We start from the raw sequence: 14566 nt of genomic DNA, 5'->3' as shown, positions 1-14566 counted from the left end.
GCCATTTGTCTCTTCTCTTTACTTTTAGAATGTCAACTTTTTTTCCCAGACTTCTGGCCTAATGAATGTTTAGGATTTTACCATCTTATTCATTTAACAAATTTGTATTAATGTCTGCCCTGTGCCAGGCATTATTATTCTAAGAGATTGGGGACACAGCAGTGAACAAAAGCCAAGTTCCTGCTTTTGTGGAAATTGTATTCTTTCTTTGGGGTAGGGAGAAGAAGTAGACAAACAAAAAAACAAGTAAATACATGTTCTTTCTGGTGGTGGTATATACTAAGAAGAAAAATGGAGCAGGGTAAGGGGACAGAGGTGCTATTTTAGAGGTGGAAGGAACAGTGCTACTTTATGGTGGTCATGAAGACCTCTGCTGGGCATTTCAGTAGAGGTCTGGAGACTGAGCTGGGGAGGTCTGTGGGGAAAGGCCATTCAGACTAAAGGACCATGTTTTTGAGGAATGGCAGAGGGTCTGGTGTGACTGGACAGGGATGAGTGAAGGTCAGTGAGGGGCCAGATCACCCAGGCCCCTGGAAGCCACTCAGAAAAGTATGTGTTTTCTGAGGGAAATGAGATACCATGGAAGGATTTTGAGCAGAGGAGTGTTTTTCAAGGATTATTCTAGTTTCTGTGTGGAGGACAAGAGCAACGAAGGAAGACCAGCTGAGCAGTCACCATGGGCTGAGGAGACAGTGGCTGCTACGTGCGTGGACCAGTGGAAATGGTTACAAGTGGTTGTACTTTGCCTGTGTTCCTGAGGGCAGAAGAATTTGGTGATGGGAATGTGGGTTGTGAGAAAAAGAAGCCAACAATGATTTCAAGGTTTTGGACCTGAACAGCTGGAAGAAAGTTGCCCTCTACTGAGATGGGAAAAACAGGAAGTTCAGGTTTCAGAGGGAAGGTTGGAAGTTTGGTTTTGGACATGTTAAATTTGACATGCCTGTTAGCCAGATGGAAATAGCAGAATGTTGAGTAATGAATCTGAAGTTTTCTCATTATTTTCAGCTCCATTCAATAGAGCTAAGAATGTGACAAGGGTGTGGCTGAGAGCCTGCCATGAAAGTGGAGCCCCTGTTTCCTGACACGGAGACAGCTGGGAAGACCTTTTTTCACATGACGGAAGACTTTACCTTCTGCACCTCAGCAAAACCTCTGTAAGCATCCCAGTTTGGGAGCAGCCAGTCTCCTTTCACAGAGCAGGTTTCTGTTTCTGTAGCTGGTAAAACAACCTAAGCATTCAGAATTGCCTAAATGAACTACCTCAGGCAGTGCGGAACATCCCTACCCCTGCTGGTGTTTAAGCAGTACGTGACCAGGTGGCATTTCAGAAGAAACATTTTCAGATGGCACATCCTCAGAAAGGGAGTGGTAACTAAAACGAGAGATAATCATCTCACCAAGGGAGGTGGTGGAAGGTCAAGGCCAGGTAAGGGACTAGGTTTCAGGTAATACTGTCAATGCAGACGATTGAAAAAGGCTACAAGGATTGATGATATCATGAGTGACTTTACAAAGTGGTTTAATGGAAGGATGGAGGCAGAAGCCAGCTGTCTAGTCTTGAGGCTAGGGATAGAAAGGAACTGAGGCAGCAGTAGACAACTTGTATATGAGGGTTGGCAGGAAAAATGACCAAGAGTGTGAAAGCTAGAAGGGACAGAAGGGTCATAAAGTCCCCATTTCTCTTCAAACAGTTGCAGGCTCACAATTTGCTAACTGCTTTGGTGGGGTGAGCAGAAACAGGCATGGTCTCAAACTTCATCAAGCATCTACACTTGTAAAGAAAATGATACATAATAAATCATCCTCCAAAATTGTATAAAATGGCAGCTCAGGTAAATGGTTTGAAGGAGAGGTCCATGGGGTGTTGAGAAATTATAATGGACATGGACCTAGTTAGAGGAGGTTTCTCTGAGGACATTAGATCTGAAGGGAAGAAGGCTTTCCATGGTATGGCAACAAGTGCAAAAGCCCTGTGGTAGGAAGGGACATGGAGACCAGTGAGAGTATAGAAGCCCAAAGAAATATGGCACCAGGTGAGGCAGGAAGGGGCTGGCCATGCAGGACTGTGAGCACTACTATGGGATTTTTGTCTGTATTTTAAGAGTACTGGGAAGCCAGTCGGGCATGGTGGCTCACGCCTGTAATCCCAGCACTTTGGGAGGTCAAGGCAGGCGGATCACTTGAGGTCTGGAGTTTGAGACCAGACTGACCAACAGGGTGAAACCCCGTCTCTACTAAAAATACAAAAATTAGCCGGGTGTTGTGGCATGTGCCTGTAATCCCAGCTACTGGGGAGGCTGAGGTAGAATTGCTTGCACCTGGGAGGCGGAGGTTGCAGTGAGCCAAGATTGTGCCACTGCGTTACAGCCTGGGCAAGAGAGTGAGACTCCATCTCAAAAAAAAAAAATACTGAGAAGGCATTCACTGAAGTATTATTTAAGCAGTAAATGTGTAGTAGTCACAAATCTGACACCAGATTTGCAGTTTGAAAAGGTTAGTCTTGCTGCTCTGTGGAAAATGAATTGGAGTTAAGCAGGAAAAGGTGGAAGTTCAGAGATGAGTGTAGCAATCCAAGAGGAATACGATAGTGGCTTTTACTAGCGTATTGGCATGCAAGTGGAGAGAAATGGATGGATTCAAGAGATAGGAAGTAAGATCAACAGGACTTGGTAATGGATTGCACTAAGGGGATTAAGGGAAGGGAGATAACAAGGAAGATGACTCACTTTTTAGTTACGCAACTAGATTGCTAGTAATACCAATCCCTGAGATAAAGAACCCTAGAAGAAGGTCTTTATACCCCTTACCCCCACTGGAATATTTCTTAAAAGACAGAAGAGGCAGTCACTTGCAGATTAAAGATATTGGAGAGGAATGAGGAGCAAAGTCTTTGGCCTTGGAGGAGGGCCATGTCCCATTTCCTTTGAACTAGAGAGAAGGATGGGGTTGAGCAAGTTGCATAAATTTTTGAGGGGTAACACAGAAAAATGAATTCTTTCATTTTTAGTAATAGAGGCATTCAGTTACTGGGTGACAAAGGCCCCTGAAGTATCCAGGCAGCTATATTACTTATTCCCGGCAATCCAAAGGTTTTTAGACCTGTTCTGTCCACTACACTGTAGTAGTACTGTACTACAGTAGCCACTAGCCACATGTGACTATCCAGCATCTGAAATGTGGCTGATCCAAATTGGGATGTATTCTAAGTGTAACACACACCAGATTTCTTAAACTTCGCATTAAAAACAGAACAGAACATAAGTATTTAAAATATTGAGACTGGGCAGCCAGGTGCGGTGGCTCACGCCTGTAATCCAGCACTTTGGGAGGCCGAGGCGGGCAGATCACGAGGTCAGGAGATCGAGACCATCCTGGCTAACATGGTAAAACCCCGTATCTACTAAAAATACAAAAATTAGCCTGACGTGGTGGCGAGCACCTGTAGTCCCAGCTACTCGGGAGGCTGAGGCAGGAGAATGGCGTGAACCTGGGAGGCGGAGCTTGCAGTGAGCAGAGATTGCGCCAGTGCACTCCAGCCTGGGTGACAGAGCGAGACTCCGTCTCAAAAAAAAAAAAAAAAATATATATATATATATATACACATATATATATATATGAGAGACAGACAGACAGACCCCGGGCATCGTGACTCACGCCTGTAATCCCAGCACTCTGGGAGGTTGAGGCGGGCCGATCACTTGAGGTCAGGAGTTCGAGACCAGCCTGGTAACATGGCGAAACCCTGTCTCTACTAAAAATAACAAAAATTAGCCGGGTGTGATGGCGGGCGCCTGTAATCCCAGCTACTTGGGAGGCTGAGGCAGGAGAATCGCTTGAAGCCAGGAGGCAGAGGTTGCAGTGCGCCGAAATTGCGCCGCTTCCAGCCTGGGCGACAAAGCGCGACTCCATCTCAAAAAATTTTTTGATTATGTGTTGAAATAATACTATTTGGGATGTATGGGTTAAATAAAATATATGATTGTTTCTATTTTGACTTTTTTAATGAGGCTACTGGAAATTTTTAAATTACGTATATGGTTCGAATTATATATCTATTGGACAGTGATGTTACAGATACAAATACAGCATAGTCAGGAGAATCGCTTGAACCGGGAGGCGAAGGTTGCAGTGAGCCGAGATCGCGCATCTACACTCCAGCCTGAGCAACAGAGCAAGACTCCGTCTCAAAAAAAAGAAAAAAAAAGAAAAAAATTCAGCCGAGTGCTGCAAGATACGTCATTCTAGTTGAAGGCATATCTAAGCGGCTCCCATCATCCGGTTTCACGCCTCTCTAAGACGCAGCCAGGGCTGCGGGACTTGAAGCGCGGGAATCTCGGCCCTGGCACCGACTCCCCGGAAAAACTACAAGGCCCGGCATGCACTGCGCGCCTCTGAGAGCGGGAGCCGGAAGGAACCGGCGCTTTGTGGCGTCACGTCCGCCTTGCCGGCGGATTAAGCTCGCTTTCTTCTAGGCGGGTGTCCTGAAGGTGGGAGGGGAGCGTCCGCGAGGCACTGGGGCGACGGGGTAGGTTTATCCGGGCTAACTTTGCCAAGTCTGTTTTTGAGGGAAGAGGTTGTGAGGATCGTATCGTCCGGGACGCGTTTCACGGGGGAAGGCGCTCCACGCCTGGAAATGTCAGCAGCCGGCGCCTGAAGAGCTCCTGCCGCGGGCGGGCGCGGGGCCTCTGGCCTGGCAGCCGCAGGACCCAATGGATCAGGCGCTCACGCTGTTCTCACTGCATGGCTTCAGTGCCTTGCCTGGCACCTCCTATCCTGTAACTGGCAGACTCGGGGTCCCACCCAGGCTTCTCCAACGGCCGGGAAGGGCTCTGCTTCCGGAAGTGTTTAGGAAGGGAGCCAGCGTAAAGCAGGAGTCCCTTCCTCCAAGCATCGCTGAAGCCTTTTTTCCCCTGGCAGCCGATTTCCTTTTCTTTGGAAAGGACGTCAGTTTTTTTAGCTTGTTGAAACTGTTCAGAGATGCGGTCTTGTGGGCAAATAAATGCCTGTTTAGCTGAGCTGTTATTTTTAGCTAAGAAGTTCTTCAAGTTTTCAAGATCTAGGAGGGGGTGTAGGCTCGAATTATAATGAACCCAGTGTAGCAAAACATTTATTCATTTAAACAATTGTGCATGCTCATTCAGACGCACTACCTGAGTGAGATGATGCCGTTCTGGGCTGCTTCATCTTAAAGAGAGTCACTGTTTCTTCTGGCAACTTCTACCTGCCTTGCCTATCGAGGTTTGTGAATTGCACCTCTGGTTTAATTTCAGGTCGATGGCCAGGTGGTCTTCATAAACTATACTGCCTTGTGATGCCTCCCTAGAAATGAGAGGTGAGTCCCTTCCAAACGAGGATTCTAGGATCTCATGCTTTCTTTTCTTGACAAGGCTTGCCCTGGTCCTCTGACTTTCAAGTCACAGTGTCTCACTTCCTGCAGATTTTTGTTTTAAATCACTGTGGTCTGATTTACCAGTATCATTCACTGCAGTAGCGAGCCTGCACGTTGCGCTGCAGGGGATTCATAACAATACCATCTTTCAAAAGCTGCATGCACTGGAGCTCAGGAAAGCCTTTTTTGTTTTTTTGAGAGGGAGTCTCGCTCTGTCACCCAGCCTGGAGTGCAGTGGCACAATCTCGGCTCATTGCGACCTCGCCTCCCAGGTTCAAGCGATTCTCCTGCCTCAGCCTCCCGAGTAGCTGGGACTAAAGGCACGCGCCATCACGCCCGGCTAATTTTTTTGTATTTTCAGTAGAGACAGGGTTTCACCATGTTGGCCAGGCTGGCCTCAAACTTCTGACCTCAGGTGAGCCACCGCGCCCGGCCTTCAGTTTTGTTTTACAGTGCTTAGCTATGTCTATCACAAGCTCATCTTCTACTGGGAAGCTTTTTGTATAATTGAGTCCAAATGAGATCAGGATGTGCCTAGTGAGCATTGATAGGGCCAAGAGTGAGAGATTTCCCTGCAAAGTATCCTAGGGATCTGCTTGATGGTTTTTTAATTCATGCCTTTCTATGCCCATTACAGCCCTCCCCCTTTCACCCCCACCACCAGGTAGCTCAAGGCAAATTAACCAGGAAAATCATCAAATGTTATTTTTTGTAATAGTAATCACAGTTGACCTTAATTATGCTCAACATAGTAGCAATTGCTTTTTATAAGTATTACTTATTTAACCCTCACAGTAACCCTAAGTATTATTTAATCTTCACAATAATCTAAATAGGTTAGATACTATTATTATCACTATTTTGACAGATGAGGAAACAGACCCAGCAAGGTTAAGTAGTCTATTCAGCATCACAGTTAATTTGTGGCAAAGCCAAAATTAGAACCCAGAAAGGGTGAATCCAAAGCCCACACCCTCAAGTAGAGCTCTATGAGAACACGTAACTGCTGAGAAACATTTCAGTGGGGATTTACTAGAGGGCGGTAGAGAACCACTCTGCTGTAGGGGAAAGGAGAAAAATAAAATGCCTGGAAAAAGAAGACAGATAAGAACATCTGTCCAGAAAGATAAACCTTATACAGTGAGGGTCTGCCCAAAGCAAGTGAGTCTGCAACCCTTTACGTGCTGTTTCCAATGAAAATTGGAGTAGTGAGGACATTTCCTTCTCGTGTCCTTTAATGTTGAGTAGAGGATGCAGACTCCTTAGAAATGTATCAGATATATAACATTAAAAAAAACTTGAAACAATTTTGAGGATTGTTAGAATTTGGGGTTTCTTTGATCTTTCATTAAAGATGAAAAGGGGGCAGGGAGATAGTAGAAGAAAATGATCCATAGAGTTCCAGATAGGGAAACCTCAGTCTGCTCCATTTGAAAGACTCGAAGCATGGATATGAGAGGCTGTAGCATCATGCACTGGTTCTCCTTTCCGTACTTCTGATGGTTGTGGTTTTTGATCAAGGTCTCAATAATAGCTCAGACCATGTGGACCGCGGATGAGATTGCTCAGCTATGCTATGAACACTATGGGATCAGGCTGCCCAAGAAGGGGAAGCCTGAGCCAAACCATGAGTGGACATTATTGGCAGCCGTGGTGAAGATACAATCTCCAGCTGACAAGGCCTGCGACACCCCTGATAAGCCGGTGCAAGGTGAGACTTTTTCTTCTTGGCATGCTCCTCACTGTGAGAGATGGTAAAATTATGCATTGCTGTACTGTGCGGGTACAGTCGTGGGTAGGGTGTGAACTACGATGTTAGGCATGTGTGCTTGTCCTCCGCTAGGTGACGCAGTACCTCTGATGGCGGGAGACCGCCATGCTGGAACCGCAGACCTTGGTTGAGTGGGCCTCTGGGAATCCCCTGGAGGAGTGTGCAGGCTGATCACACCTGAACATTGGGGAACATTCCATTTCTCAGAACTCACACGATTTGTTTTTTTCCCACAGTGACAAAGGAAGTTGTATCAATGGGAACAGGAACAAAATGCATAGGCCAGTCCAAAATGAGGAAGAACGGTAAGCACAGGTGGGAATCTAAAGATTTAGCTTGAAACCAGTGTCCGTGTTTTACTCTCCTTGTCAGGGAAGAGGGGCCATGTCAGTTGAGGTGCATGGCATTTGTTTCCTACTGACTATCAGTCCATTTGGAAGGACAGTACTCACTTGGAGAATGGAAATCCACCATCAAAGCGGAGGCCTCTAGGAACATGCTTTCTGAATAACTGAAAGTTAACCAGTATTTTCATGCTCAAACCACACAATCCCTGGGTTTAGCTATTCCACATTAGGTCTGGAAGGCTTTGGGGCTCTATAGCAGGTAGAGGATGCAGCTTGAGTGGCTTCTGAAGCCCAAGAAAGCAATCTTTTTTTTTTTTTTTTTTTTGACTCGGAGTCTCGCTCTGTCACCCAGGCTGGAGTGCAATGGGGCAATCTCGATTCACTGCTCTGCAACCTCCCCTTCCTGGGTTTAAGCGACTCTCCTGCCTCAGCAGGCACCCACCATCACGCCCAGCTAATTTTTATATTTTTGTAGAGATGGGGTTTCACCATGCTGGCCAAGCTAGTCTTGAACTCCTGACCTCAGGTGATCTGCCCACATTGGCCTCCCAAAGTGCTGGGATTAAAGGTGTGAGCCACCGCACCTGATAAGCAATCTTGAATGACAGGAAGCTTTGGGCCTCAACAAGAATGTGAAAATTCCTTAGAGATCTGGGGGTTTTTATTTGTCTGTTTCGTTGGTTTTTTTTTTTTAAGAGACGGGTCTCACTGAAGTACGGTGGTACTATCATAGCTCACTGCAGCCTTGAACTCCTGGGCTCAAGTGATGCTCCCACTTCAGCTTCCTGAGTAGCTGGACTACAGGTGTGCACAGCTATGCACACCTATGTGCAGCTAATTTTTTTCATTTTTATTTTGTAGAGATTTGGTCTCACTATGTTAGCCAGGCTGGTCTCAAACTCCCAGCCTCAAGCTATCCTCCTGCCTTGGCATCCCAAAGTGCTGGGATTACAGGCATGAGCCATTGCGTCCCTGGCCGAGATCTGGGGTCTTTACCTCTTCTAGCTAGCAGGTTCCTCTTTGAGTTGGCTTCTACCATTCTCCTTGCCTTAACCTCCTGTATATGAGGAACCTGTTCCAGGATCACTGTGGATTGGATTAGATGGAATTGTACCACCATGAGCACAAGTAGGATACTTCTGTACAAAAGATCTAGACCTTTGTTCTCCGAATGAGGTTTTTCTATAAATTAATGTTTCTCAACTGGGGGTGATTTGCACCCCAGAGGACATTTTGCAATGTCTAGAGACATTTTTAGTTGGCACAACTGAGGGAGGGGTGCTAGTGTCATCTCATGGGTAGAGGCCAGGAATACTACTAATAAACAGTCTACAGCGTATGGATGGAATAGACCCCCCACAACAAAAAATTTTCTGGCCCAAAATGTCTACAGTGCTGGGTTGAGAAACCCTGCACCTGATGCATTGTTGTTCATGATTGTGGTACCTTCTGGCAAAACTCTCCAGGAGCTACATGGCCATCCTGGGTGCTGGTGGGACTGCTGTGTTCTGCTTCTAGGAACCAGACCCTCTCCAGCTTCCATATGTCTTCACCTGGTGTCCTATCTTTGCCGCAGGAGACATCCTCAATGATAGCCATGCTGAGATCATAGCCAGAAGGAGTTTCCAAAGGTAAAGCCACATCTCCAGAGTATGGTTCAGCAGGACTGGGGTGGGAGTCCCGGAATTTACTTTTTTTTTTTTTTTTTTTTTTTGGAGACGGAGTCTTGCTCTGTTGCCCAGGCTGGAGTGCAGTGGCATGATCTCAGCTCACTGCAACCTCCGCCTGCTGGGTTCAAGCAATTCTCCTGCCTCAGCCTCCCAAGTAGCTGAGACTACAGGCCCGTGCCACCATGCTCAACTAATTTTTTGTGTTTTTAGTAGAGATGGGGTTTCACCATGCTGGCCAGGCTGGTTTTAAACTCCTGACCTCATTATCCACACGCCTCAGCCTCTCAAAGTGCTGGGATTACAGGTGTGAGCCACCGCGCCTCACCCAGAATTTACATTTCTAATAAGCTCCTAGGTAATACAGATGATATTAGTCTGTAAACTACACTTTGAGTAGTAATGTGGTCTAGACTAGTGGTTCTCTCTCTCTTTTTTTTTTTTTTTGGACACAGGGTCTTGCTCTGTCACCTAGGCTAGAGTGCAGTGATTGATCTCAGCTCATTGCAGCCTTGGCCTCCTGGGACTCAAGGAAGCCTCCCACCTCAGCCTCCTGAATAGCTGGGGTTATAGGCGCATGCCACCACACCCACCTAACTTTTCCTGGTTTTTTTTTTTTTTTTTAAAGGCAGGGTGTCACTATGCTACCCAGGCTGGTGTTGGATTCCTGGGGCTCAAGCGGTCCTCCTGCCTCAGCCTCCTAAAGTGCCGGATTTACAGGCATGAGTCACAATCCTGGCCTGGACTAGTGGTACTCAAACTTGATTGTGCATCAGAAGAACCTAGAAGGCTTTTTAAAACCCAGATTGCTGAGCCCACCACAGAGATGCTGATTCAGCATATCTAGGGTGGAACCTCAGAAATTGGGTTTCTTCTTTCTTTTTTATTTTTCTAAAAAAAAAAAAAAGAAACAAAAATAGAGTCTCACTCTGTCACCCAAGCTGAAGTACAGTGGCAGAATCATAGCTCACTACAGCCTCAAACTCCTGGGTTTAAGCAGTCTTCCTGCCTCAGTCTCCCAAGTAGCTGGGGTTACAGGTGTGAGCCACCGAGGCCAGTTGAAATTGGAGGTCTAACAAATTCCCAGGTGATGCTGATGCTGCTAGTACAGGGACCACACTTTGAGAATCACTGGTCTAGAGCATTCTCATAATTCCCCATCACTACCAGTCCCATTAGTCTACAGTAAGCTGTCTTAGTAATCACCCAACCAGAGGCTTTCCCCTTACCACAGAGATTGGTTGTTCATCCTAATAACATCTTGCAACCCTTAGGTACCTTCTCCACCAACTCCAGTTGGCAGCCACCCTGAAAGAGGATAGCATCTTTGTCCCAGGAACTCAAAAAGGAGTGTGGAAACTTAGACGAGACCTCATTTTTGTGTTTTTCTCCAGCCATACACCCTGTAAGTATATTCAAGCCTTTGGATTAATGTTACATGAACTACTTCCTTATGTTTGCGTTATCCATAGGTAGGTTTTTTCCTAAAAAGCACTAATGGCTGAAGTAGCCACAGGTAGTCACAAGTAGCCACAAGTAGTGACAGTGCCTTTTTATGACAGGCTAGTGTACCTAATCACTTCTAAAGGTTTCATCTAAAGAGAAGACAGAGGCAAGGGGTGCAGAGTCTCACTCATACTATTAGTCAATTCTCAGAATCAGGATTAGGAGCGTAAGGCTGAAACCTCACAAGATGTGAAGCCAACATGGGGCTTGGAAGTCCTATAGTGACTTATCCTAAAACTCATTTCATTCGTTTAGTCATTGAACAAATACTTTCTACTATTTGTCAGGCACGATATGACATACTGAGTATAGAGAAATGAATAAGACTAGCATATTGCTTACCTTCGTAGTCTTTTAGGAAATGTAGACAGTCATGGTTAGTTAGGGTAAATTTTGGTGGATTATAAGGGTATGTTCAGGTGCTGTGGTTGCATAAGACAGGAAGACCTAGCCTGGGGTGAGGGGGGCGTCATTTCCGTCTTTTGTTTTTCTTTCTTAAAAATTGAAAATAACTTCTACCTTTTGTGGATAACAACTCAGGATGGCAGCAAAATTTTCTCACCCTAAAAACTTTGAAATAAGGATATAAGATTAAACTTTAAAACTTTTAAGCTTTAAAGCTAACACATGCAATTAGAGCAGAGATAAGAAATCACTATGAAGAAATAGAATAGCTGTGTAGATTTGATCATAACTCAAATTGAAAATATAGATATAGCTTAAGAAAGAATGAGGCCAGGCACGGTGGCTCACACCTGTAATGCCAGGACTTTGGGAGTCCGAGGCGGGCGGATCACTTGAGGTCGAGAGTTCCAGACCAGCCTGACCAACATGGAGAAACCCCATCTCTACTAAATATACAAAATTAGCTGGGCATGGTGGTGCATGCCTGTAATCCCAGCTACTCGGGAGGCTGAGGCAGGAGAATCATTTGAACCCGGGAGGCAGAAGTTGCAGTGAGCCGAGATTGCGCCGTTGCACTCCAGCCTGGATGACCGGGCAAGGCTCAGTCAAAAAGAAGGGAAAAAAAAAAAAAGAGAAGAAAGAAAGAGTATGAGAAAAGAGTTTAAGAGTCAAAGCCCAGAAAAATGACAGGTAGGCAGCACTCATCCTTGCTCTATTCTTAGCCGTAAGGGCCCTAGTCCAAGGCCCAAAGGATGTTTCCTAATCAGCTCCTCTCAAGCTTTAATATGCACATGAATCTCCTGAAGAACATGCAGATTGAGATTCATTAGGTCTGGAGTGGGGCCTGAGGTTCTGCATTTCTAGCCAACTCCCAAGGCATGCCAGCATTGTGGGTCCATAAACCACACATTGAGTAGCTAGGACCGGGGTGATCCCAGTGACAGGTATAGCCTTATTGTGGAGAAAGAAGCATCTGAGGATCACAGCCTGATGGCCTAATCCAAACTTGTCTAACCCACGGCCTGCCTGGCTACATGCAGCCCAGGACGGCTTTGAATGTGGCCCAAGACAAATTCTTAAACTTTCTTAAAACATTATGAGATTTTTCTTGCGATTTTTTTTTTTTTTTTTTTTTTTTTAGCTCATCAACTATCGTTTGTGTTCGTGTATTTTGTGTGTGGCCCAAGACAATTTTTATTCTTCCAGTGTGGCCCAGGGAAGCCAAAATACTGGACGCTTATGGAGTTTGATTATGCCCTTATCAAACTCCTTAAGTCAGTGGTCAACAAACAGGTACTGATCTGTGAGAACAGTCCCTGAAAAAAACCAAGAAAGCTCAAGACTATGTAGTGAATTTTGCAAAACTAATTTATTTCACTTTAAAGGAAATGAGAGGTTTTTTTTAAGTGATGGCGATTGAATTTTTTTTTTTTTTTTTTCAATCTCGGCTCATTGCAATCTCCACCTCCCGGGTCCAGGCGATTCTCCTGCCTTGGCCTCCCAAGTAGGTGGGAATATAGGCATGCGCCACCACGCCCGGCTAATTTTTTTGTATTTTTAGTAGAAACAGGGTTTCACCACATTGGCCAGGCTGGTCTCGAACTCCTGACCTCAAGTGATTCGCCCACCTCGGCCTCCCAAAGTGCTGGGATTACAGGCATGAACCACTGCGCCTGGCCGGTAATTGAGATTTTTAAAGATCTTCCTTGATGGAATAAAAAGTTGGCAACCCTCTGTTCATCTTAAAAATCTTCAGGAAATTTTGCTGGTAATCTTTTAAAATGTGATGTCCTCCCATGGTTTGTCTGCAGAGAGAGAGAACATTACCTAGAGAATGTGCCTCTCTGGCTCCCTTGGCATTTACATCCTATGAGTAATTAATAATTTGTTGGCTGGGTTAGCTACTTCAGGCTCTTACTTATGAGTTTTATTAGCATGAGTGAGACTCTTGTATTCAGGCATTCTGTCAAGATCCAATTTCCAAGCCTGCAGAGTGGGAGATGGACCCTGGTGAGTTCTCCGAAGTCACTGTGACCTTGTGAGGTCTCTGGAAGTCAGCCAGCCAGCCTCTCCAGATGTATTCCCACTTCTGTATCTCTTGCCTTTCCCACTCTTGAGTTATAAAGATTACAGATGTATTATTTATACACTTTAGGAAAGCAACACTCATTAGGTTAGTGTTTGAAGAAATCTTTCGCTTCTCAAGGGAGAGCTGTGGTTCTTACTGACCTCTAGTTTTCTTCTGTTTCCTGTAAGGACAGAGGAGGTCAGAAATCTCTAAACCAGCAAGAGGAATCACTGGAAATTTTGGAAACATTGGTTTAGACTAGGTGTGTAATTTACTTTAGAGTCTTTACTGTGGGGCCATGCATCATAAAATCTCCAAGATGGGAAAATTCTGAGCAGTGGTTGCCAAATTTCTTTTCCTTTTTTTTTGAGACGGAATCTCCCTTTGTCACCCAGGCTGGAGTGCAGTGGCGCAATCTTGGCTCACTGCAACCTCCACCTCCTGGATTCAAGCGATTGTTCTGCCTTAGCCTCCTGAGTAGCCGGGACTACAGGTGCGCGCCACCACACCCGGCTAATTTTTGTATTCTTGGTAGAGACAGGGTTTCACCATATTGACCAGGCTGGTCTCAAACTCCTCACCTCGTGATCCGCCCACCTCGGCCTCCCAAAGTGCTGGGATTACAGGCAGGAGCCACCGCGCCCTGCCTGCCAAATTTCTTTATGAAATAAATCACCCACTTTTGTTTTCCAAAGCATCTTAGGGAATAGCATTTCACAAAATGCACTTGGGAAACCTTGTTCATTCTAAGCCAGTGGTTCTCAGTTTGGAAAGTTTTGCTCCCCAGGAGACTTTTGGCAACATCTGGAGACATTCTTTATTTTCATACTGGGACTGGTAGTGCTATTGGCATTTAGTAGGTAGAGACCAGGTATGCTGCTAAATATTCCGTAATGTACAGGACAGCCGCCACAGCAAAGAGTGATACAGTCCAAAGTGTCATTAGTGGCCGGGCACGCTGGCTCACACCTGTAATCCCAGCACTTTGGGAGGCCAAGGTGGGCGGATCACTTGAGGTCAGGAGTCACTTGAGGTCAAGACCAGCCTGGCCAACATGGTGAAACCTCGTCTCTACTAAAAATACAAACATTAGCCAGGCATGGTGATGTGTGCATGTAATTCCAGCTACTCAGGAGGCTGAAGCAGGAGAATGACTTGAACCCAGGAGGTAGAGATTGCAGTGAGCCGAGATCACCTCACTGCACTCCAGCCTGGGCAACAGAGCCAGACTGCATGTCAAAAAAATGTCATTAGTACCGTGGTTGAGAAACCCTGGTCTAAACCCGTTTTTCCAAAACTTTCCTAGTGATAAAAATCAGCTCAGATCTTTGTGAAAATATTCCATTTTGCATGCCCTTCTCCAGAAATTCCAACTTACTGGGTCCAGGATAGAGTCTTCAACAAGAGCCCTAG

General features: G+C 45.7%; 1 protein-coding gene across 10 annotated transcripts in view; it reads left to right on the top strand.

Moving 5' to 3' along the window:
* Positions 1-4387: 4387 nt before the first annotated feature.
* Positions 4388-14566, top strand: part of ADAT1 (adenosine deaminase tRNA specific 1) — a 45508-nt gene continuing 35329 nt past the window's right edge. For 2 of the 10 annotated variants that reach the window (XM_055366607.2, XM_019011939.3), the window contains exons 1-6: positions 4430-4525; positions 5271-5332; positions 6911-7100; positions 7397-7465; positions 9084-9138; positions 10449-10579. In XM_055366607.2, the coding sequence (XP_055222582.2) occupies positions 6932-7100; positions 7397-7465; positions 9084-9138; positions 10449-10579 (424 nt within the window). In that variant the 5' untranslated portion in view covers positions 4430-4525; positions 5271-5332; positions 6911-6931. Of the gene's footprint in view, positions 4526-5270; positions 5333-6910; positions 7101-7396; positions 7466-9083; positions 9139-10448; positions 10580-14566 lie in introns of those variants that run through there. The other 8 variants (XM_055366602.2, XM_055366604.2, XM_055366608.2 and 5 more) reach the window with 6 other exon arrangements.

This window comes from Gorilla gorilla, chromosome 18 (assembly GCF_029281585.2).
Source record: "Gorilla gorilla gorilla isolate KB3781 chromosome 18, NHGRI_mGorGor1-v2.1_pri, whole genome shotgun sequence".
NCBI lineage: Eukaryota > Metazoa > Chordata > Mammalia > Primates > Hominidae > Gorilla > Gorilla gorilla.
Note: the sequence above shows the minus strand (reverse complement) of the source record. Positions and strands in the feature narration are given on the sequence as shown.